We start from the raw sequence: 25,543 nt of genomic DNA, 5'->3' as shown, positions 1-25,543 counted from the left end.
AGGCTGATACACACTGTTAAACCGTTGCATGACATTTGCCAACACTCCCGCTAGATTGAAGAAACTAAATTGTGCCAAATTAACGATAAACGTCTTGCGAAAGTTGGCAGTCATGTTGTAGGTATAAGCTAACTGCATATTTTATTTTACTTTTCTGTCTACAAACTTTCATCCATCTGAGAAACCAACATCTAATGATCATCAGTGACCCTGCGTTGCATACTTCGTATGGAATGACATTCAGCCCAACCTCCCTCCAAGAAAGACGAGAACCGAGTTCGCGCTTATTTTCCAAGAAATGAGCTGCAATCCTTTTCGCAAGTTAACGCCGCCGGAAATAGGCTTGAAGTGGAGTTCACAGAGCAGAGCATCTACCAACTTCGCAACGAGAACTTTTTTTTTTTTTGAAAGATCTATGTCATCTGACAAAGGGCTCAAGGAATGGTTACTTGCACGGGGCATCTGCCACAGATTACACTGTCGTTCGCATCTAGTTCTCAGCAGACAACAAGAGAGAGAGAGAGAGTCAACAACTCCCAGTCCGTGTCTAGACAACAAACCGAAGGAAGACGCTTCGGTTTAAAAGACACCTCAATGGCTAACCGACCATGACGCTGGCTGCGTATCGCTCTTTATCGCGTGCTTCGCGCGTTGTCTTATGCTTCCGAACAAGCTGCGTCCCGACTTCGTTCGTGATCACATGTTTCGCGAAGCTGTATACTCACGGCGTGGTACCGAGACCTAACCGCGTTTCGCCTTCGTAGCCCTGAACACGGACCTGCAAGGGCTCTGGAAGGACGGCGTCGCCTCGGGCCTGGACGTCGACGGCGGGCCGCTCAAGGGCCTCAACGGCCTCCTGGGCTCGGCCGCCGCCGCCGCCGCCGTAGCTGCACAGCATCAGCAACAGCAGCAGCAGCAGCAGCAGTCTCAACAGCAGCAGCAGCAGCAACAGCAGCAGCACGCGCCTCCGGGTCCTCCCCCGCCACTGGGCATGCCCACGGCCCAGCATCCGCCCACCTCGCAGTCCTCGGGCACGCGGCTCGTCAACGGCAACAATACGGTGCTGCAGAGCGCCCTCCAGGGACTCCAGTCGTCCCACCACCAGCAGCAGCTTCAGCAGCACCACTCGGCCTCCTCGGCGGGTTCCCTGTGCCACGGGCCCAACGAGGCGGGCTCCGCGTCTTCGTCGCCGTCCACGTTCCAGCAGCAGTTGGGGAAGGAGGAGAGGTCTTCCGGTGCCAGTGGTGCCAACAGCGGGCACGCGCTCTATGGCCACGGCGTCTGCAAGTGGCCAGGGTGCGACGCCGAGTGTGAAGACTACCAGGCCTTTGTAAAGTGAGTCGCGTCTTGCCTGTCGTTACTCTAGCCCTCGCCTGATCTTTCCAAAGACCTTTGGCGTCGGTAAAGTCTTGGAGAGAAAATACCCTCACCTCTAGATTATTTTCTTCGTTTATGCGCGTTTGTCTCAAGGACGAGGATTTGTCTGCGAGTCTTCTGGTCAATTAACTGGACCTGAACTACTACAGCTAATAGTGACTGCACAACGGGGTACGCAAGGAGCTCTCTTTACGGCTTTACACTGCTTGTCTTACGGTCACTCTTACCTGTTTCCTTGCGCCCACTCTTTCTAACCCCTTAAGAATTCTAACCCCTTGAAGTTAGACCTATGGGCTTAATTAGTAAACAGAATATTGTCAGGCGTACTGCGGCAGATACCTGCAGCAAACGGCGCCATAAAGGGGACAAGTGCGAAGATCGTCACGACTCTCTGTATTGTTCACTGAAATGTGCTTCTTCAGTTCGCTGGCTTGTGGGTTCTCGCGAACGAGCCTAGCTCGGCTTCAGAGTTATGGAGGAACTCTGTGTGGCCACGGAGACGTGAAAGTCGATGCCTAAGGTTGTTCATTTCCTTTTTTTTTTGCATTGCCTTCCGCTTGCAGACACTTGAACACTGAACACCAGCTGGATGATCGAAGCACAGCGCAAGCCAGGGTACAGATGCAGGTAGTTTCCCAGCTGGAACTGCAGCTCGACAAGGAGCGAGACCGGCTCCAGTCCATGATGGCGCACCTCCACATGAAGCCGCCCAACGGCAGCCCATCTGGCTCTGGCAACAAGGACTCGGTGAGTGGACTTGTCCGCACTTCCTTTCCGCGTAATATGCTGCCACCTTAAGTTAAAGTATCAGCAGTAGGGACTTCCTTGTGAAGTGCCCAAATTCGCACGCACTCGTTTTCTCAATTCCGACTGAACATCGAGCACGTTCTTGTCACACAATTTATCATGTCTAGCTCCGATCAGTTTTTTTTTTTATTCTGTATAATTATTTCTCTTTATTTTCAACTGCGTTTCTTTATTTTGTTTTATATTGAACTGGTGCCTGCACCTCTGTGCAATGCTATAAAGCCCTGAAGGTAGAAATACAATAAATAAACTAATAAAAAGAACTAGGAAAGTTTCTCGATATTCCTGTCACAATCTCAATTCGAGGGCGTAGAACTTTCAGTTAGGTTTTCTTGCAGTGGAATTGACCATAAAATTGAAAATTTATGATGGTGCCACTCTCATGCACGTGCGGAAAACGCGTGAAAACGCGTTCGCGTGAAAACGTATACCAATGATCCCTGTCACGTTTCACTTTCATGCGAGTGCCAATACACATTTTCTTTCAGTTCACTTATGCTGTAATAAACTACAGCTATTCTTCGCGTGCTCGTCATTTATCCCCCGCTGAGCCGCATGCTTCACCAAATGCAATATATTACCGAAAATGAAACAATGATCTTCGGTTGGCTTGAACCTACTGAAGATCATTTCATAACACTATCATGTAACGTTCGAATCTGTTTCCTGCTGAAATTTTTGTTGTGGTTTTTTTCCCCAAGGAGAAGGATTTTCATTTGATCAGGTAACGAATTACATCTGTGGCGTCAATATGGTAATTAGTGTTTTTGACAGCAAGCTTCAGAAATGAAGCTGCATTGACAGATTGACCTGTACATTTGTTTGTTTATTTCCGCATTCATGCTTTTAGGAAATTTGCGTGACAATGCGCAGGTAGTATCTGGGGCCCTGGTGTCATAGTCCCAATACCTTTTTATTCCCTCAGTATAATAGCGACACAATGTCGACAAGCGTTCTTATTCTTTCTGGAATAACAATTTTGTTCCAGCTTTAGTTAAGGCTAGAGTACGTTGGTGTAGACATCTCCACGATGCCTAAGACATGTGGAGATTTGATAAACAGTTACAATCAAGTATGCTTTGTGTTTTCTTCTTGAGTTTGTTTCATTTTGTTTTGTTGTATGCGTATTTGTGTGTGGCGGTGCGCGTACACCTCCTGTAGAGTGGCGGCGTTAAAGGCGCCACCCTGCTCGGGGAAGTAAATGCCGCCTCGAGTGGATCGGTTTACTGACGCGTGCGAGTCTCTTTCCGGCAGCCTTTTGCGAGCTGCTCCCCTCCTCCCTCGTCCTCGTCTGTGTGCCTGCAGCTGTTGTCGTCGACCCCCAAGCCAGCGACGTCCTCACCTCAGGCGCTGCTGCCCATCAGCCCGAGCCCGCCGCCCCTGGCGATGAGCAGCCCGCTCATGACGAGCCGGCTGCTCGGGCTGCCCTCATCCACCCAGCCACCGGGCTCGGGACCCATTCGGCGCAGGCTGAGCGACAAGGGCGTATCTCCGCTCTCGGGTGAGTCTTTTACGACGTTTCGAGTGAAATTAATTAAATTATGGGGTTTTGCGTGCCAAATCCCCGATCAAATCAGACCATGAGGCACGCCGTAGTGGAGGACTCCGGAATAATTTGGACCACCTGGAGATCTTTAACGTGCACCTAAATCGAAGTACACGGTTGTGTTTTGCATTTCGCTCCCATCTAAATGCGGCCACCGTGGCTGGGATTCGATCCCGCGACATCGCGCGTAGCAGCCCAACACCATAGCCACTAAGCAACCATGGCTCGTGACGTTTTGATTCAGCTCGCTTCAATGCCTGTCAAATATCTGGAGCAATGTGAAAAGGCCTAAAGCTTGGCTTGGTCCGTGCCCTAGAGCGTGGCATCAATGTGGTAGTAATTACATTCGTATACCGTGTAGGAGTCGAAACTCGTTATAACGAACTACTGTATAACCTTATTAGGATCTCGTTACGTTTATAAAGAAATTCGCGAATTTTATATTTACTTGGTTATATTCGATAATTCGTTGTATCCGTGTTCATTATATCAAGGTTCGAGTACAAGAAAAGTACCGTATTTTCCGGTTTATAAGTCGTACCGTTGTATAAGACGCACCCCCCTCAAACCGGCAGCTTTTCCGAAAAAAAAAACGTATATAAGTCGCACCGGTGTATAAGACGCACCTCTTCGTTCGGTAAGCGATAAAAAAAATCGTGACGTTTCGTTCCCTGAACGCGGGTCACGCGCAAGCGTATGGGTGCCATATATTGTCGCTCCAGGCACATTTCTGCCGTCGTGGTTGCCGCGATGGTCCGTAGAAAGTCCAAGGGCGATAAAGAGCAATAACATCGTCCCCGCGCGCCATACGCTGTGTGTGCGAGTGAAAGCGTCCGACGGTGAGCCGAATCGCGCACAAGGGAGGAAAGCGGGAAGGCAGCGCGGGGAGGGAGCGGGGGTTGTATTCTGATAGCAACTGCGTAGTTTGCGCAGCAGCGCGCGCCGTATCTTGACAGCGATCTGCAGATACGACGAATTCGTGGTCGACCGACTCGCGGTCGGCCGGCCGCCGCTTGCGTTGCTGCTCCGTCCTTCTCACACGGCGCTCGGGAACTCGATCACGAGAAGAACCGGACACCTCGATAGCGCGCACAGAATACGTGGCAATTACGTCAACCAGTGCGCTTCGCGTGGCCATAACATCGAATCCGATTTTGATGGCAGTTTTCCCGGAAAAAAAAAACTTATTTAAGTCGCGCCGTTCTATAAGACACACCGACGAAAAATTCTGAAAAAAAAACGCGTCTTATACACCGGAAAGTACGGTAAGCAGTCGGAAAATTTGCAGCAAATTGTGCAGAAAAAGGTGAAACTACAGAAAACTAAAAGACAAGGCAGAAGTACAGATCCGACACTGAATTACTTTCGCCATATCCAATATTTGTTATAAGCATGCGTTCATCCCGGTGAAATAAATGCGCAAGTTGTATATTTACTTCTTTATAAGCGATATTTCGTTATATCTGTATTCTTTACGTATTCGTTATTCCAGATGTTCAGATCATGCTCAACTAGCCATGTGAAGTTTTCATTCTGTTCAAGAACGTTTTTCGTGTACCCAGTCCGTCATTTCGTGACCATCTGCATGTGGGAGATATAGCAGTTCAGCGGTGCTAAGACGTCTAGCCCAAGCCTGTTTGTATATTAAATTGTTGGTGTGTGTCTTGTGGCTTGGAAACAAGTATAAGCATCAAATGTTCTCTCTCTTTATCTCGCAGGTATGGAAATCGCATCATTACCCGACTCCCCCATACGACGTAGGGTGGCGGAGAGAGCTAACTTGGATATCACCGAAGGTGAGTCATGTGAATAGCTTCTTGTCTGATTTCTCGCTCACGCGCAATCTTTATTTTTCTCATCTCTCTGGCACCTTCTCTCTCATGCTACCTATTAGGCCACCACAGCAAAAGTTGCTCCTCTTATACTGCGTAAATTTCTGTATCTCTCTAAACAATACAGAAGTTCACAGGAAGATGAAGGCTTTAAGTGATGAGCAGTGATCGAACAAGGAATGTCGCGGAAGCCGAGTCCCTTTGTCGAAGCGTTGGCTCCAGCAACATTCCTTCTTGTATTTCACTAAGGCCATGTAACAATTATAGACCTAGTGATACCGTGTCCTTAATGCCAGTCTGGTTAGGTATTAAAATTGGCTTTGCCCAGTCTACAGTTACAAACAGTTGTAAATGTGACACGCAATGACAGTCATCCCATGCGGCCATAGTTTAGCGTACGACTGATATTGGAGGGAAAGCATGCTCCCGTGGAAGCATTGGTTGATTTGCAGTAATTTGTATATTTGTTCTTCATTGTTCCCCAGAGATCCAGCGAAATCGAGAGTTTTACAAGTCTGCGGACGTTCGGCCTCCCTTCACATATGCCTCTCTCATTCGGCAGGTGAGTTTGGTCAACATAAGCTTGGTTCACAGTAGTAGCGCTCTGACACATAGTACGCAGTTGTTTGCTGCCTAACTTATGGCTATAAGATGTAACTGTATGACGCGTCGAATAATGTGCTGAAAGGCACTGTTAAATTATTTCTGTAGCAATATTTAAATAGCTGTTTGTTTACGCATAATGAGATTTGGGTTTCACAGAATGTACTCCTGCAGAAAATTTGTGTCCTAACTTCGAGAAGTGCTTTGTAACTTTTTCATAGAGCCAAGGCATCGCAGAGTAATTAATACCGCGCATTGCGCAAGATTATTTCGGCAACCCTGTGCATTTAACCATTCTTTCGTCATTTTCAGTGGAGGGTTTTGCAGAAAACAGGCAGTGTTGAGCGTAGTTTTTCTGGTGATTTGTTTTTATAAATAGCTGCATGCACTCTTAGGAGCCATAAACATTACAGCGTTTTGAATTGTTCTAATTTCAGGCCATAATTGAATCTCCTGATAAGCAGTTAACGCTGAATGAGATCTACAACTGGTTCCAGAATACCTTCTGCTACTTCCGTAGGAATGCTGCAACTTGGAAGGTAATGGAGACTTGCTCTTCTGCACACTGTCTCTTATTCGAGCTGTATTGAACACATCAATTTGAAATGTCGAAACTCTATGTGCTGACGTGCAGTGGAATCCTGATTATACGAGTTTCGACATTTTGCAATAAATTAGTGTGGAGAGCGGGGAATTCCTTTCAGAACAATGCGTGAAGACTCACGAACTCGTGGTACGGGATTTAAAAATTTTGGCTTACGCCTTTTAAGTCGCCTCAATGCAAGTTGCGCAGAAAGGATGCGGGCATTACTCTGCAAGCCATTTTTTATTCATTTTTCATTTAATTTCAATTATTTCCTTCAAAAAGTGCATACACAGTGCGCAGAAAAATGTTGGGCCAATAGCCGAAGCTAGTTTAGTCCCGTATTATTGGCACCTCTTCTCGTTTGTTCAAAGTTTCCTGATAGTTTGTGGGAAAGTAGGGAAGTAAAATGACTACAGCTTGTGTGTCCTGGTGCTCTACGTATGTTTTTCGTACGCTGGTTCTTCAGGAATGAGCAAACGTGCCTATAAGCGTGATGATGACGTCTTGCAGATTTTTTGGCTGGTGCTGCTAGTCCGATAAAAATAGTCCTTAATTTTTCCCCTAGCCCTTCCGGGTTCATTTTAAACAGCGGCGTGCTGCTTTTGTTCAGAGGCCTGAACATGGCCGAAGCCCACCTGACCTTCCGCTTAGAAGTTACCTAAGCCCTCGTTAAAACATGACCAAGTGACATAACCATAATAAATTTCTTTATTACTATTCTCGCATTACGCTTCATGCTCCCACGATCGTTCTAAAGCTCGTATAATTGGGTTCCACTGCAGTCCATCACATCTTGTGTTTCCCTTCTCCTTGCTATACGTCGAAAACGAAGTTATCGCAGTGAAAAAGGAGGCAATGCATGTTTACGTAGAAGTGGTGAAGCCTCCTAAAGGTTATCTCTGTTGTGTTAGCATTGCCTTACTCGTACATCAGGTCTATAACTGCTTATTGTGAGAACCTTCACGGACTTGTCACACTTCTCGAAGATAAGATAGAATAAGCAGTTATTGTTATCTTGTGATTATATTTTAGAACCTGTTTTAATTATAATAAACTTTGTATAGTTTTGGAATAAATCAGTTATAAGTAAAAAAAAAGACTGATAGATTACGATCCTTGCTACAGTGTGCTGTGCACTTAGATGACGATATGGTGTGCACTTAGATGTAATGAGTTTTGACTAGCTGATTAAAGTCATCCCTCCGTACCTAGGAATAGCTTTCAAGAGAGACCTTGGGCTTTGAATGATACGTGAATATGTCAATGTTGTTTTTAGATCATACTTTTGTTCATAAGCAGGCAGCTTACTTCGTCATGAACCATGTTGATGTAGATGCTAAAGGCCAAACATGTGCTTTTTTTTTCCTCCTTCGCGTAGAATGCGGTGAGACACAACCTGAGCCTACACAAATGTTTTATGCGTGTTGAGAACGTTAAAGGGGCTGTGTGGACTGTGGACGAAATAGAATTCTACAAGCGTAGGCCCCAGCGACTCCAAGATCGGATAGCAGGGTAAATCTCACCAGCCTTGAACACGCCCTGCGCACCCGCACAGCCTGCTTCTGTATACTAACTGCTGCGACGTCCGTGCACTAATCCGTCTGCTCTTGCACATTGGGGTTAAGAGGGGTAAGGGTAATGAGGCAACCACAAGGTGCGTATTTCAGGCGTATTTCTGGCGCAACGTCACTGCGTTATAGCGTGACGCATCATACTGTATAATGCGGGTCGAAATGCGGTACATGTAGTTACCGACTAAAACTGAAACGCCATAAGCGTTTCGGCCATGTTAACAGTGCGGTTTATCCTAAATAAACATGCTGACGCCGTGTGACGCGACGCTTCAAACGTGTCTGAAGTACGCTCTTTGTGATTGCTGCTTAACGGCAGCAAGAATACTTAACACTAAAAGAGCATGGCATATTGGAATCGCGTGTAAGTTAACTGCTAACTGTTGTGTACTTCCACATTGAGCAGTGACCAATGAATGTGCAGGAGCAGGCGGATGTTTTGTTCAAATCTTGTGCCTATCTTGCTTTCTTAACACATTTTTCTCTTTCTCTCTCTCTCTCTCCCTCGCCATTCTTCCTACATTTAATTTTCCTGTGTTTCAACACTTTCATGTTGATTTCTGCCCTTCCTGTGATTTTACATGCTCCGCTAACACTCTCTCTTACGCTGAGTTGCCTCTATCATCTCGTGTTTTCTTTTATTGCATATTCGTTTGTTGGATCATTTTGTGTGTCCTGCTCATTTATCATTTTTTTGGGTTTCGCTTGCATGCCTCTCGTTAACTTTTGGTTTCCTGCTTTATGTTAAATGGTGCCAAACCTCCAATTAAACACAATCTTGCGTTTCCCTTGCACCTTGCTTTCCCACGCATGCTTCGTATCTGATCTTCTCTGCACCATTTTGTTTGTAAATGCCGAACGTGTGCCTCAATCATCGGTGACTACCTCAAAACTTGAACTTGAACGTGCTTCATTTATAATTTACATTCTTGAATCCTAATTCTATATTATTTGCACATTTCTCCCCCACAAATTGCGTTGCCCCAAACTCGAAACTTCGGTTGCTTTGTTCTTGTCTTCCTGAAATGGGTACTTTGTTTGCATCTTTAATTGTATTTCTTGTTTTTGATTTTTCGTTACAAATTATTTCATGCCCATATCCCTGTCGTTGATGCCCCCCCCCAATATTACGCAATATTTTTCTCACCCTTTTACACCCAAATTTCACTTCCTTGGCAAAAACTTATCCTCTTCAATCTTTCGAACCGCCCCCAAACCCGCCCTTATTCCCAAACTATTCCCGTAAACCTCCCGCGGCTACCGGACCTAACCACACGTCGACGAGTGCAGAATGCTATCAGAACCAACTTGTCGCTGCATAAGTGCTTTGTTCGTTACGAGGATGACTACGGCTCGTTTTGGATGGTGGACGATCGCGAATTCGTTAAGCGGCGTCACCTCAGCCGTGGCCGTCCCCGGAAATTCACCGACTTCCGGAACGCACCATCGCAATTGGCCGAGTAAGCCGTAGGCTGTACCAATCAGAAGACAGTCCTCGCCCAAGATGCCAAGGACTGCCGACCAATGAGGTCGATGCCTTAGACGGCTGAGTATTTGATGCACAAATGCACTGTCAAAGATGGCTAGAGAAATTATTTTTCGTTATTCTGCCAGATATGCGTCTGGCATGCCGTGCCAGACTTGCATGGCTAATACTGAGAGTCCTTCAGATACAACCAGCATGAAGACAAAGAACCAGAAGTGATTTCGGTATTTCAAATCGTCAGCCAAAATTGCACAAGTTATCACGTTCACCTGTCTATAAGCGGTTTCTCGGGATATCTGCCTATCATCAGCGTACACTCACATCTTTTGCAGGAAAAGTGCACCTGAATGGATAAAGTGCGCTTGAACGAATGAAACTTAAGCAGCCGGTAGCTTTAATAACGTATGCTGAAATTCGCATGATCAATATCGATTCAGCTTTGACAGTGCACAGATGAATGCGTACGTCTAGTACAACACTGTACGACGTGCATCATTTAGTTGCCGAAACGTTTGAGGAACGGTCTCGGTATAGAAAGCAGAAGGGAGCCGAGTGGAGCCGATCATAGAACACGTGATCTCTTTGTGCCTGCGTACAGGCTCTCCGGCATCCTTGCATGCCATCCTCCGAGCATGAAATCCTTAGTGCAGAACGCGTTCCTAACCCTTACCCATCCTTGGTGCTTTTCATTTTTACCTGTCCCCGTAAGTTTTGTTGAAGCAAGTTTTGAGTAGTCACTGATGCAACCCTTATAAATGTTTGTGTGTTTTAATGTGTTACCATATGTATATGAGTGTTCATGCAGTAGATGCTTTAGCAAGCATACCATAGGCTTCGTTTTGTTGGCGACGACAGTGGCAATGGCATTATCAGACCGTTTCAACTAAGTGCTTAAAACAATGTTCACAATCTTTGCAAAAATGAAACCTGGAAAATTAGGCTGCCAACGGAACGAAGCACCTATGGTAGCTCGAGTGATTTTTTTTTTCAACAACATAGATTTAGAGTACCTCACCAACGTAATCCAACCTCTAGAATCTCCGTAGCCAATCGTAGCATAGTTGACGCACCTAGAGATTGTAGATATAGTAGAATAGTGCATGATTATTCCGAATGTTTGTCATCTTGCTTATGCAATCAAACGTGTATGTCTCCTTTGCTTTATCTGGCATATTTTAATTCATCAAGCTGTTCCTTAAGTTAATGCATTATTTCGTATCACTACTGGCTATGATCACGGTTTAACTGTATCAAACAGCGCTATTGAAGCTGTATGCCTTAGTCAACAGGTCATGAGAAAGTCTAAGATTAAAATGGCTACAGTAATAAGTTTTGTCTGTCGTTAGAGAATTCATTGCATTGCCTCTTTAATGCACGGTAAAACTATAGCACACACAGGTAGTTTACAAACAAGTGCTGTTTACAGTGCAAGTTTGCAAACTGCCTGAGTCCTTCGTTCTAACGTGCTACAGTTTAACCATGAATTATTACCAAGTCACCCAGCTTTCAGTTACTCTGCAATCTCTACAAGGAGTAATCATTCGACAATGACTATCATTAACCGTCTAGTGGTGCAATGCGATACCAGTAAAACTCATAACTGAGCATTGCCCCCACACTCATTAGAATTTGCCATTGTCTCCATAGCTTTTCTTACTCTATCACACGCAGAATAGCTCCTACTTTACTGTTATTCGAAGTGAGGTTTACAGAGGCATTTACCAAGCAACATTTCACCTCAAACCCGCGAGCTATAGCCAAATACGTTCTAATTTTTATTTTCCTCAAGACTCACTGCAGTCTTGCAGTTCTAGCTTTTTTAAGTACTCTTTAGTCACTGTTCTTTTTCAATGTATGCTGCGAATGTACTCGCTTTCAATTAGTCATGTTCGGATGTAAAACGAACCGACGCTAAAGAGATTTATTTCATTTCTTAGGGGCCTACCAGTGCCTTCCCAGCAAGTAGGACAGAGATCGGTCCGTAGTCCGACCCTCCAGCAAAGTCCGGGTCTGTACGGAGAGTCCCTTAACGCTTCACTGCAAGTGAGTAGCCTTCAAGTCCTTCATCTCTTCTCCCTTCTACTATCTCGAAAAACTTTGTCATCTTTTACATGTGGAGCTCCCATGCAATTTTCGAAAATGAACGGCTATGTTTAGCACTTGTGCTGTGCAAGTCCATACGTACTGCACTACACCTACGTATCTATATGTACTGGTCATGCGCACGAGTCGAGTCCGTGGCGCTGTATTGCCTTGTCATAAACGTTCGTTTCTTTAACTGAATTCAATAATTTCATGCTTAATTCGGCTGGTTGGTACATTTCAGAACTTGGAAGTAACTGCAGTGCTAAAAAAAACAGGAGCAAGGCGGGAGGAGAAAAACACGGCGCTGTGTTTGACTCCTCTCGTTTGTCTCCTCTGGCCTGGTTCCCATTTTCTTTAGCACTGTTTCCTGCAAATTCCACGGCTAACGCAGGCCTCCCTGTTGTTCAGTTTCGTGTGTTTTCTGCATCGTTCGTACAAAGTTCTTACGAAATTGATGCGGAATAGATGCATTTCGTACGAATGCTACGTGAAAGTTGTGAAAATAATGGAATACGCACAAAAACCGTTTTATCAGGGTCGCGACATGATATTCTTGCAACTAATTACCGCTGTAGTGCATAGAGTTCGCTGTAACTGCGCTGACATAGAGTATGCAACGCGTTCATCGAGAAGCACGTTAAGCATAGAATAAAAAAAAACGAGCTCTCGTTTGCCTTTCTGGCTGCTATTTTTGTTGCAGTGTGCAGTATTTACTAAAGAGTGTCGTGTCTGTCTCTTCCACTCCGTTTCGCAGGCAGCGCTGGCCGAGAGCAACCTGTCATTCCTCAGTGCAGCGATTTCCGGCACGGCGGTGAGCACGGCGGCGTCCATTGCGGGTGGTGTAGTCATGCCCGGGGCTCGGCCGCCGAGCGCAGGCAACGGACCCCTCAGCAGCCCGGTGGTCTCCTCAGGTGGGCTGCTGCCCGCCGCCCCACAGTTACACGGGGACGCCGCCGCTGCGGAGCGATTCGTCGCCGGCATGCTCGGCCAGGGACTCCCGGGGGAGAGACTCACCAGGTGAGACGTCGCCTCACAGTTTGGCTGCGATTCTCGTGCTACCCAACTGAAACGGTCCATATGCATGCCCCAGTGTATCTGTTCTGTTCCCACGGAAACTATACGGAACTCGCACGAAATCCGTATGATTTATGTATCAGTAGTAAAGTGTGGAGAAAGAAGTCACTGTACATTCTTCAGATACATTGGTTTGGTGCTTCAGCTTGATTCACTCAGCCGTCATCCGCCCCGTTCCATCAGCATTACTGCGCACCGGCGTCCGTCAGAAGAGAACGTTTACTCGCCGGTTTCACCTTATGGCCGAAGTCGGCCAATGATGGCCGACGTTACCCCGCGTCTGGCTTTTGAGGAGAAACCAGCGAGGAAATGTCGATCATCTATCATTTTTAATCTGTATGGTGAATTTTATATTCCTACAGAGAACCGTTGTCGTAATCGGTAGCTCAATGTCGCGACAGAAAGCCATGCTGTGATAGCCACAAGCTGCGAGCAAGAGTTAAGTCCCTTATATAAGCAAGCCAACATTTCGATGGGTGGACAATGTCTAGGCTAAACGGCTTATAGCCCGTTTACACCATTAAGATGGTACTCAACAATCATAGATATTGGTACATCTTGACAAAGGTGCTCGTTTATGCCAGATTCATGCACATTAAATATAGGAATACGGTTACGCCTTGATAAATGTGCATGACCGAGGTGACTGACGTTAGAAGCATATCTCACCGTGTCTGTCTTCTCTGTCGGCCTTGCAGCAATGGCGTCCACATCAAGCAGGAACCAGTGGTAGAAGAGCCCAGCAGTGACCTGGAGGAACCCATGGAGGCCACTCCCGACCAACTGGTCACGGGCTCCGTGCTCGAAGACGACCTGGGAAGTGACGAGGCGCCACGGCCCTCCGACGGCATCGATGCTGCGATCGGGGGCCGGGACTCGGCCACCGAACGGGAGGACAACGAGGAAGCCGAGGACTTGTCCCTGTCTTCGTCCACGACGACCCCCTGCGAGACGCCAGTCTCGAACTCGACGTAGGACATTGCCCCCCTTCACCTGCCCCACGCTCCCTCCTCCCGACTCACCCCGTCAGTCCTCCATCCTTGACTTCCTCTTCCTTCCGCCCTCTCCCGAGAGAGGTCGTGCGGCTTCGCCGGCGTCACGACGGAGCAAGCCAAGAATGCCCCGACCCTCCTCCATGGCACGAATTTCATTTCGTCTCCACGCAGCCGCAGCAGCAACAGCAGCACCAACGCCAGCATTGTCACTGTAGCAGTCGACGAATACACCTCTATCGCACCGGTACCTCAGTAAACACAATTACCTCAGTGGGAAGGGCGACGAGTTGTTTCCGGCAGAGACAAGTGTTTTCCCCTTTCTTTCCAGGCTGTGGTTGTTTTACGGCGGACTGTTTGACGCGGAGCGTTAGTCGAGGCCGCAAGAGTGGACGCGGCAAGAAAAATATCTGGTTCGGCTCTCTGCTTAAGGAGTGGCATATGATGTCATCTTCACGGACAGTCGTACGTGTTGCTTGTTTGGTGGAAGATGTGCTAGCACACCTGTCGGGAAGCAGAATGTGCATGTGGTAGCATTTGGCCCACTTGGATGTTAAGCTCACCAGTCATTATCGAAGCATTTAAATACGGAGGGCACCCAAGGTGATATCCGTTTCATTTCTTGCTTGAACTGGCTAAGCTTTCCTAATGTCATACTGTCAGTGGTGCCAGTCATTTGCTACAATCAGAAACAAAGCTTTGCCTACAAGAGACATATAGGTTGTTGGGTTTTGCTACGCATAGTCTTTAAGTGATGTAATGTTTTCGGTTTACGTTGCACTGTTGCAAGCTTTCAAAACAAGCTCAGTGGTGAACAAAACAGCATGAGCTTGATTTCGTCTGTTCAATATTGAGTAGCCATAAGCTCGAGAATTGAAAAAAAGAAAAATGAGAAATTAGCGCACTGCTTGTGCAGCAAGTGTCAAAAGCCATCTCCTTTCCACCCGCCTGTTTGCACGAAAGAACAGTGGTGAGTTCTGTGTAGTCTTCGGAATCACGTGTCAAAGTGCTGTTGACGATCCCTCCAAGCTATCTCTCTCCAAGTTTGCCCTCCAAGTTGGCACGACATTCTTAAAGCAAGCAGGTCAAGAAGAGTTACCGGCCCGATCAGAAGGCAGTGAGGTTTAGAGCCTCCCGCCCCCTTTGCATACAGAAGGTGGCATTGATTGAACGGAAGCATTGCGATGATAGCGCAGCGTCCTGGCAGTCTCTAGCCGAAGAGCCTCGGGAGAAAAATGTTCCTCTGTGCATATCGTTCTACGCTGTGACTACACAGTGTCAGCTTTTTCCTAGATACATAACGAAGCGCGAAGAAAAAAAAAACGCGATCGATGAACCACAGAAAAAAAAGTTGTAAAAGTTACCAACTATAGTATACTCCGTGTTCTCCCTCTTCCCTCGTTTGTGTGTAACAGGAAATATAGTGCTACGTAAACGACGTCACTTTTGCAGTCTTCATACTAAATACTTAGAGAAAGCAGGTGGCAGTACCTTGTGTAGGTGGTAGCGATAATCTTTGGTAGCAGTCTGTGTGGTACATTTACCTTCCACGGACTCACATTCGTGGCAAAGCTTTGGCTCATTGTGTTAGAGAGTTGAGCTTCTCACTGTGGACTCTCTGTTGAAATTGCACATCCTGAAACCCAAGTATCTGTGTTTCTTGCAAAGTGTGAACATTGTCACTAATGTCGGGGGCATTTGTTTCTGCTTATTTCTCCTGTACCATTTGTTCTGATATCAGTGAACTTTGGCCTGATATGATCATACTACCATGCGTATTTTCAGCATACTGTAACCCTCAAGGGTCTGTGATGCCTCCCACTGATAAGGATGAGCGAAATACAAATGAAACTCCATTCAATGGTGTGATTTAGGTATAGGATGTGACCTTGTGCTGTTAAGTTGGTTGAGTGCTGCGCTAAGGACAGTTGCAGTAACTTGTTTCTTCACCACTTCTTTTTTTTTTCTTTTGTTCACTGCTTATCACGTGCAAAGGGTCATCACAAACATTGTCTGGCATCCTGTGCGAGCCTCTAAACAAATCTGCTTTGAGAGCATTACATTTCATTTTTGTTTCCCTTCACGTGTACAAAAACAAGAAGACAGCGCAAACCATCGGTACAATTTTTTTCGCGTGCCTCATTCATTTCATTTTGTTAAATTTCATGGTTTTTTTCTCATCTGTGTTGCCATACCCTGTCCTCATGTTACCATCACACCACATGAACAATGACTTTGCATTCCTTACGACCAAGCAGGCTGCCACGTTGTCATGTGTGCCATGTACTGTTGGTATCCTCTTATTTTCACGCTTGCTTTTTGCTCAATTTCTTTCCCAGTGTTTTGCACCGCTTGCATTTTTTTTAGGTGTCTACAGCCTCTGTTGAGCTTTTCCTTTGTCCTTTTTCGTTGCAGCCTGCTCATCTGCATGCGGAAGTTTTGCTACTTGTTTATTTTCCTTTCCACCTAGATTTACTGCTTGCATTTCTGAGCACCACTTCTTGTCTGAAATACCGAGTGACTTTAGTTCGCATGTTTTTTTTTTTTTTAATTTACAAATAGAGTTATATCTGCTGCACCAGAAATACAAAGTTTTAATGCTGGTAATTTTTTCGAGTGCTCTTGTACTTCTTTAGCCTACTTCTATTGCTTTGTTTCTATTCAAAGTTTAACGTCCAATACTTTGTAGTAGTGTTTTCTATTTTTGTCTATTGAAGAAAGTGAGAGCCGGGAAGAAAAAAAGAGATAACGAATGAGTGTTCTAAGTGAAGGTTTTGTCCTTAAGGTATTTATTGATGATTGTACATATTATTAATTATTCTGGCGTGCACTTGCGCCAGTGGAGGATGGCAAAGCTTTCTTTGATACTAGTGTAAGCTCTGTATGACATCATGTTCAACTCATTTTATTTTGTGCATGTTGTGTTTGCATTTGCATAGTCACGACCTGGCAACTCAACCTTGTGGAAAATCAAGCGAACTGTTTTCATTATTGGTGGCTCGCTAGTGCCATTAAAGAGCACTAACAGCGTGCATTTCGAGTAGATAGCATACATTGGATGCGTGGTGAAGGCATGTGTTACTTTCACATCTCAAGCACTCGAAAAACTGAAAGATACTGGTGATGCTTTTTGTTTGTTTTCTTTCTTACGTGTTCTGTTGTCCCATACCTGTGTTTTGTTTCTGGAATGGTGTAACATCTTTATTTTTCAGTCATGCATTAGAAGCTGTGTGGTAGTGTTTCAAGCCAGTCACTTTCATGCAAACCATACATATCACTTCATGCTTCCACGTACTTAAAAAAAGAAACCTGCATCTTCGCAAATCACATATCCACAATGTTGTCAATACAGTATTTTTTGCCCTGATTTCTTGTGTTGTGTTTTATTTTCTCCTTGGTTCTCCACCTCACACTAGAGAACAATAGTTTACCCATCTCTAACAGTGACCACTGTATTTCCAGTTTGCAATTTTCTTTAGCTATCAGCTTTAGACAGACAATAAAAGAATTTTGTAGCTCAATCTAAGCAAATAGAATACACTTTCAATGTTGTGTCTGTGTTTTAATGGTAAAAACTAAAGCTTATTTATGAGCAGAGAAAACGAAAATCAAACTTCAGTTTTAATATTTTGCATCCGAACTGTGGCGCCAACTATGGCAGCGTGACAAGACGTACTTTGCATCATTTTCGGGTATGGGGATCTTTTATTTCAGCAAATTAGTATGCAACCCGCAACGACGACTTTTTGTTCTTTTACAAACTGAGTGTAATCTTCCTTTTCTATTACTCAACGGTTAACAAGCCTCATCAAGATGTTACTGCAATGTATGGCGTCGCAAGCCAAGGAAATTTCAATGTGGCTTTACTGATCGTATTTAGCTTTTGCCCATGTTTTTTTATACAAAATCACCAATACTTGTGAAAGCCACATGTATGTATTTGCAAAAGGGTAATCAACATTTTCTGTGACCCTTCAATTGAAACAGAGGAGGAGGAAATATGTTCTATTTCAGTAAAGGAAAATAATAATTCAATTGATTTACTAAACATTATTCGGGATGTGCATGTTGTGTAGATCACACAGGCAGGCCTCTCATGTGCACGTTGAAGTCTAGAGGCAGCTATTTTACATTTATTTATGTTTCCTGCTGATTTAAGCATAAAGTTCGGCTTCATGGGAAAGACGCTTTCCCACTGAATGTACACTCCTACAACATTATTCTCACACAAACTATATGTAGTACGAGTGCCGGAACTTGAAGCCATCAACTTTTAAGACACCCTTTTCTTTTTCAAATCTACTTTCTAGGATACATTAAATGTAGTAGGAGCAGGCTGAAAGTATTTTACAGAACCTAACTTAGTCCAAACCTCTATTATGTAAAATTCTCTTTCAGAGTAAATGATGAAAGCACATCTCAAAATGGCTTTAAAATTTTTTTCAATCCTGTTTTATTTCTTTTTTGTTATCATTGTTTCCTATCAGCCTGGTGCACTGTAGTTCTTTTTTTTACGGGTGAAATGTTACAAGCAGCTATGTCAAAGGCATCAGATAGCACAAGTGGAAAAACTACCGATTAAAAAAAAATATTTGCCTCGGGGCTAGTGCGTAGGCTGGAGGCCAAATACAGTTGTAGAGGATGCTTGTTTTTCAGTGTACTGCGGGCAGTCTCATTTCGATCAGCATGTCAGGGTGTTCATACTGGTCCTGGTCATGAGCAATTGTAAAGTGTGCACCTGAATGTGAATGTACATAGTATACGGACTAGAAAAGGGCATCAATATTACCAGCACTCAAACATGTCTTGTGGAGGCCGTTTTTCATTGTAGTTACAACTTAACGTGCTTGTGCATACATAACTGACATGAAACACCTAATAAATAGTTCCTTGCATCGTGTCTGTCGGCTGAGACAACGTTCAAGCTTTTTTCGCCAGTTTAGCGGGAATTCTCTGGTCAGAATAATACGGTCGTGCGGAGAAGCTTCACCCTTGCCTTCGAATCAGTAGCCTTTGATTTGTGTACTCGTTAACAGCAACAAACCTTGGTTATCGGCTGCCACAACTTTTACTTCCCGCACCATGCAAACTGTTCCTCCCATTCCAGTTTTGCGATTCGCTCCGTTTCCAGCCTGCAAAAAGTACACGTGCAGTCACACCTCATTCCTCTGGTTCACTTTGTCCAGCCGACTGTAGACACCGTTAAACTACGTCATGTTCCTTGACCGCTCCTAGCCAACCCTCAAAAGAATGGCACTAGAGCTCCTGTGTACATAGACTGTGTGTCCCACTAGTGTCGCATGTTCCTGATATGTATGGTCGACGTCTCCTTTCTGTAACGAAGCAGTGATGTCAGTTTATTTCAGCACACCGCAAGAGGGAAATATGTGGAAACTGTTTACAATGGCAAACATGCGTGTCCCTTGGAATTCCCATGGTGACATGTGTGTTAGCTCGATGCTGTCCTTGGCAGCTGTTAGGTTTACCGCGTGCGTGTGATAGGCCCCGTTCATCTATGTGACTCCGTCGTTTGCGTCCCCTTTCTTCCTCCTATTTATTTATTCGTGGCACTCCCTTGTGTTCATTAAGTACTCGGCAATGTGAACACACAGCGCGGTGTTTCATAGGGTTCAATTCCAAAGAAAAAAAAAAGATACTTGAAAAACGGCCTCTGCCTTTGAGGTCACCAATGTGAAAGTGAAAATTTGAGCACTGCTGAGCATTTGTAGAGAGAGAACCAGTGCTCAGTTGTCGAGCATAATTAGAAATGCGCTGCTTCTCATGACATATCATTAACGACCAATTGTGCAACAAGATGACTGGTTCCATAATTTGAACTGAAACTCTTCGACTCTTTGGTGCAATGTCCTGGCTGTGCGTTCACGGTTTGTGGATCAATACCAACTTTACTGTGAGTGAAGTTTGTTCAAAACCAGTGTCGAAACAACCTGTTTCATTACGTCACACATCAATAAGAGCCGGGTGCGATTTTCTCTCCTTCGAATACATGCTCGTGCAGTTGGATGTATTCAACCCAAAAGTTCTGTAGCGCGAGTCCTCCCTTAGACTTACAAGAACTGTGCTAGTTCTCCCTGAAGCAGCTTCTTTGTTCGATTAATTTGCTCTTCCTCTAAGCAATTCATGGTGACTGTTCCTAACGTGGGCAAAATTTCCGCAGCGTTTTCATCTTTTCGTGAAAAGCTGTTGTACTCGACCGAGTGTTGTCACGGTAGGAGATCGTATAAACTGTAAGCAGTACCAGTATTCGGGAGAGTAGTGCATGTGCCAGGAAGACAGAAACAGTGCTTCAGCAGTGGCTTCAGATACGTATATACGTCTCTTTGGATGGACTATACATATATATAAGCTGATGAGGCAAAGTGTTTGTGAGAGAGTACATCCCAGAGCAATAAAAAAAGGCGAGATACCTTGATTAAATAAAAAAAATGGAGAAACCCCCCACCCCGTTTGGAAGCTGTAGAGAAGTGTGTTTTGTCGGTTTATGTGTACATCCACACTAAAGAAGCGTGGACCAAGATTATAATAAAAAAAGAAGTGACTGCAACTTTTGGTCTCCTGTATCCCTTATTCCGAACGTGCTGTTCTGGTGCACGTTCGTACTGGGGTGCGAATGTTAGCACCCTTTCAGTGTAATGCAGTGGCACCGATGCATCGTTCGTGCATGAAGGTGTGATCGGCAGAGCAAGGTTGTGCGCCATAACAATAAGCTTTTAATTCATCTTATTCTGCATAGGGAAGGGGATCGGGGACCGAAAGTCCCCAGAAGGAGGAGGGTGGTGAAAGGAAAGAAAGAGCAAAAAAATATATAATCATGGTACGTAGAGGTGAGATAAAGATAATGATGTTGATTTAGCGGTCTACATATACGCCGGTAGAATTCCCTACATTTCAATTAATATATATTCTCTCTCTAATATATCTTTAAAACTGTCATTACTGGGTTTCATAAGTCGCCCTGAAAGAAGGCTTCAGTCCAAGTTCCTATCTTTCCTTTCTAAATTCGAAGCGAACACATATGATACTGCATAGAAAAGGGGATAGGGGACAGAAATGTCCAACGAGGAGAACGGTGGGAAAGGGAAAAAAATGGAAAATTCGCGATCATGGTATGTTACAGGTAAGAAAAGGTTGATGGCCGGTGTTAATGTAGTACATATCCGCTGGCAAATTCTCGACATTTCAATTAAGCGCTGTCTCTCTTCTCTCTCTCTCTCTCTGATGTATCTTATCAAATTGTTATTACTGCAGTTCCACTGAGAGAATGCTTCAACTTCGGTTCTCACTTTTTTTTTTAATTCAAAGCGAACACGCATCCTTTAACCGCTGAAACAATTGAATGAAATTTGCTGCGTTAAAAAAAAAAAGGTCGCAGTTTCGCCCGAAAGGTCAGGCATTCATAGCGATAGTAAAGTAATTGAAAAAAAAAAACAGGAAGTAGGTTAAGCTTCGTAGTTTTGCAGGCCATTTAATTGCACTAAATGCACACGCTTACTTACTAAACAAGCATGGAGTCGCGTGCACATTCATGCTGCCGCTCGCCTCGCCATTTCAACTGCACCGCGAATCGGAAACTCAGATTAGGTGATCGACCTACAACGCCAGGCGCGCGGGCCATTAGCCATCTCGTCTCGGCCTCGAATTCTGCTTCCACTTCGCCGATGGCATCCAATATACAGCGCATGGGCCACGTTTACGCAGGGCCGGGCTAGAGGTTGGCTAAGGGAAGAGATGACAGTTCTTCTCAAGCCAGGCCGCGGGCAGGTCGGACTCCAACATTGGGTGCGCGGGAATAACACAGCGCGCATCAAACCACCATCGTTCTCGGCTCACCCTCGCACTCGCCTCACATCATGTGACCACATACATCCGACTCCTAGGATTTTCCTTGCATTCGGATTTTATTCGGCACAACGCAGCGAAGAAAATGCACGAAAATGCGCCGAGGCCGCGATTCTGTAGTCATTCCTTCCGCTCGACACTATGCCAGCTTTATCATCTACCGTTCGCGGCCGGCTCATCCCATTGATAACACAGACGGAGCGTCACACTGACCACTGACGTGAACGACCAGTGATGAAGAGCGAAAAACGCGAGAAGGAATAGCCTCAGAAAAGGCAGCTCTACAAAATCGCCAACCTGGGCCGGTATTTTGTAGCGATGTCTTTAATGTCATAATGTCTTTTCGCGCTTATCGCGCTTTGTCAGTGGTCAGAGCGACGGTCCGCTCGCGTTATCAACGTTGATATCGTGAGCGAACCGTCGCTTTGACCAATGGCAAAGCGCGATAAGCGCGAAAAGGCATTATTACTTTAAAGGCATCACTACAAAATAGCGGCCCTGCAGCGTCTGCATAATTGCTAACGCAAAATACTAGTGCATATTAAGAGGTTCTCAGGTTCTCGAACACATTTAGGGTGTGCGCATATTGGAAATTACACGTAATAGTTGAGTAGTATAGTATTGGTTGGTATCGAATACACGACCATACCCCCGTCGTCGCATCGTCGTCAACACACTCAAAGAATAAATAAATACGCGCAGATTGGCTTCACCGAAAAAAAAGTACTCAACATAAGCCTATAGCCCATTACAATGCTGGCTTAGCCAGGTCCAATCACATCTCACGAAAGCGACTGCACGGTACATACATCACTCCTCATGTACATGTCGGTGCCTATTCACACGATGAATAAACGAATACGCGCAGTTTGGCTTGCCCGAAAAATTATAATTATAAGCCATTATAATGTTGGCCCAGACGGGCCCAATCACTTCTCTTGAAAGCGCTTGTTCGGTGCATACATCACACTAGAGTGTGTGCACGTTCCGATGCCAATTTACGCCATGTATGAACGAACAGGCGCACCTTGGTTACCCCGGAAAAATGAAAAAAGTTGTCGCAGTTTCACCTGAAAGGCGAAGCATCAATTGCGATAGCAAATTTGTAGAGAGCTATACGGAGTAATGATATTAGCTTTATCAGCTGTATAAACTTGGACATGCAGCAGCACCTGCAACGCGCACAACTGTTGTCGACGCCGTCGGCGTTTTGCCCGCGTTCGCTCAAAATGCGTGCGGCGTTGGTGACTGTTGCGGGAGCCTCTGATATAAATAGGCACTTGGTGCCGCAGCTAAACGTCGCCTCCCTTCCCTCCCATTCCCCCCCCCTCCCCCACGGCCTCTCGCGCGTCAGAAGAAGGCGCGTTTGCTCTACATGTATGGTGATTGTAAAGGAGGAAAGAGACGCCTACTTCTGCAGCCCTTAAGGGAGCACAGAGCAGAACGCGCGTTTGTTCTCCGCCGTGCGTTCACTCCCCGTGAAAGCGCGCGCCCCTCGCTACCCTTTCACTCGCACATACAGCGTTCGGCGGCGCGCGGCGACGATTTCATCTCCATTGACGTCATACGGAACCTCACGGCGACGGCGACGGCGACGCCGACGGCAGAAATCTGCTTTTGAGTGTCCATATAATTGCTATCGCAATAAAAAGGTAAGCCTATAGCCAAGTATAATGTTTGCCCAGATAGGTCCGATCACTTCTCTTGAAAGGGCTCGTTCGGTGCATACATCACTCCCAGTGCACGTTTCGATGCCTATTTACGCGATCAATAAACGAATAGGCGCAATTTGGTTTCCCCGGAAAAATGAAAAAAAGGTAAGCCTATAGCCCAGTATAATGTTGACTCAGACGGGCCCAATAACTTTTCTTGAAAGTGCTCGTTCGATGCATACATCACTCCCAGAGCACGTTTCGATGCCTATTTACGCGATGACTGAACGAATAGGCGCACTTTGGTTTCCCCGGAAAAATGAAAAAAAGGTAAGCCTATAGCCCAGTATAATGTTGACTCAGACGGGCCCAATAACTTTTCTTGAAAGTGCTCGTTCGATGCATACATCACTCCCAGAGCACGTTTCGATGCCTATTTACGCGATGAATGAACGAATAGGTGCACTTTGGTTTCCCCGGAAAAATGAAAAAAAGGTAAGCCTATAGCCCAGTATAATGTTTGCCCAGATAGGTCCCATCACTTCTCTTGAAAGTGATCGTTCGGTGCATACATCACTCCCAGTGCACGCTCCGGAGCCTATTTACGCGATGATTAAACGAATAGGCGCACTTTGGTTTCCCGGGAAAAATGAAAAAAAGGTAAGCCTATAGCCCAGTATAATGTTGACTCAGACGGGCCCATTAACTTTTCTTGAAAGTGCTCGTTCGGTGCATACATCACCCCCAGTGCACGTTTCGATGCCTATTTACGCGATGAATTAACGAATAGGCGCAATTTGGTTTCCACGGAAAAATGAAAAAAGGTAAGCCTATAGCCCAGTATAATGTTGACTCAGATGGGCCCATTAACTTTTCTTGAAAGTGCTCGTTCGATGCATACATCACCCCCAGTGCACGTTTCGATGCCTATTTACGCGATGAATGAACGAATAGGCGCAATTTGGTTTCCACGGAAAAATGAAAGAAGGTAAGCCTATAGCCCAGTATAATGTTGACGCGGACGGGCCCAATAACTTTTCTTGAAAGTGCTCGTTCGATGCATACATCACCCCCAGTGCAGGTTTCGATGCCTATTTACGCGATGAATGAATGAATAGGCGCAATTTGTTTCCACGGGAAAATGAAAAAAAGGTAAGCCTATATAGCCCAGTATAATGTTGACTCAGACGGGCCCAATAACTTTTCTTGAAAGTGCTCGTTCGATGCATACATCACCCCCAGTGCACGTTTCGATGCCTATTTACGCGATGAATGAACGAATAGGCGCCATTTGGTTTCCACGGAAAAATGAAAATAAGGTAAGCCTATAGCCCAGTATAATGTTGACTCAGACGGGCCCAATAACTTTTCTTGAAAGTGCTCGTTCGATGCATACATCACTTCCAGTGCACGTTTCGATGCCTATTTACGCGATGAATAAACGAATAGGCGCAATTTGGTTTCCCCGGAAAAATGAAAAAAAGGTAAGCCTATAGCCCAGTATAATGTTTGCCCAGATAGGTCCGATCACTTCTCTTGAAAGTGCTCGTTCGATGCATACATCACTTCCAGTGCACGTTTCGATGCCTATTTACGCGATGAATAAACGAATAGGCGCACTTTGGTTTCCCCGGGAAAATGAAAAAAGGTAAGCCTATAGCCCAGTATAATTTTTGCCCAGACGGGCCCAATCACTTCTCTTGAAAGTGCTCGTTCGGTGCATACATCACTCCCAGTGCACGCTCCGGAGCCTATTTACGCGATGAATAAACGAGTAGGCGCACTTTGGTTTCCCGGGAAAAATGAAAAAAGGTAAGCCTATAGCCCAGTATAATGTTGACTCAGACGGGCCCAATAACTTTTCTTGAAAGTGCTCGTTCGATGCATACATCACCCCCAGTGCACGTTTCGATGCCTATTTACGCGATGAATGAACGAATAGGCGCAATTTGGTTTCCACGGAAAAATGAAAAAAAGGTAAGCCTATAGCCCAGTATAATGTTGACTCAGACGGGCCCTATAACTTTTCCTGAAAGTGCTCGCTCGATGCATACATCACCCCCAGTGCAAGT

At 45.4% G+C, this 25,543-nt stretch overlaps 1 protein-coding gene across 5 annotated transcripts in view; it reads left to right on the top strand.

Moving 5' to 3' along the window:
• Nucleotides 1-17,326, top strand: part of LOC119466368 (forkhead box protein P2-like) — a 402,756-nt gene extending 385,430 nt beyond the window's left edge. For 4 of the 5 annotated variants that reach the window (XM_037726879.2, XM_037726874.2, XM_037726875.2 and 1 more), the window contains 10 exons: nt 765-1,335; nt 1,941-2,124; nt 3,439-3,685; nt 5,449-5,526; nt 6,048-6,124; nt 6,603-6,704; nt 8,130-8,263; nt 11,746-11,851; nt 12,648-12,910; nt 13,666-17,326. In XM_037726879.2, coding sequence (XP_037582807.1) covers nt 765-1,335; nt 1,941-2,124; nt 3,439-3,685; nt 5,449-5,526; nt 6,048-6,124; nt 6,603-6,704; nt 8,130-8,263; nt 11,746-11,851; nt 12,648-12,910; nt 13,666-13,942 — 2,039 coding nt within the window. In that variant the 3' untranslated portion in view covers nt 13,943-17,326. The remainder of the gene's footprint in view (nt 1-764; nt 1,336-1,940; nt 2,125-3,438; nt 3,686-5,448; nt 5,527-6,047; nt 6,125-6,602; nt 6,705-8,129; nt 8,264-11,745; nt 11,852-12,647; nt 12,911-13,665) is intronic. The other variant, XM_037726876.2, reaches the window with a different exon arrangement.
• The last annotated feature ends 8,217 nt before the right edge of the window (nt 17,327-25,543 follow it).

Source organism: Dermacentor silvarum, chromosome 10 (assembly GCF_013339745.2).
Source record: "Dermacentor silvarum isolate Dsil-2018 chromosome 10, BIME_Dsil_1.4, whole genome shotgun sequence".
NCBI lineage: Eukaryota > Metazoa > Arthropoda > Arachnida > Ixodida > Ixodidae > Dermacentor > Dermacentor silvarum.
Note: the sequence above shows the minus strand (reverse complement) of the source record. Positions and strands in the feature narration are given on the sequence as shown.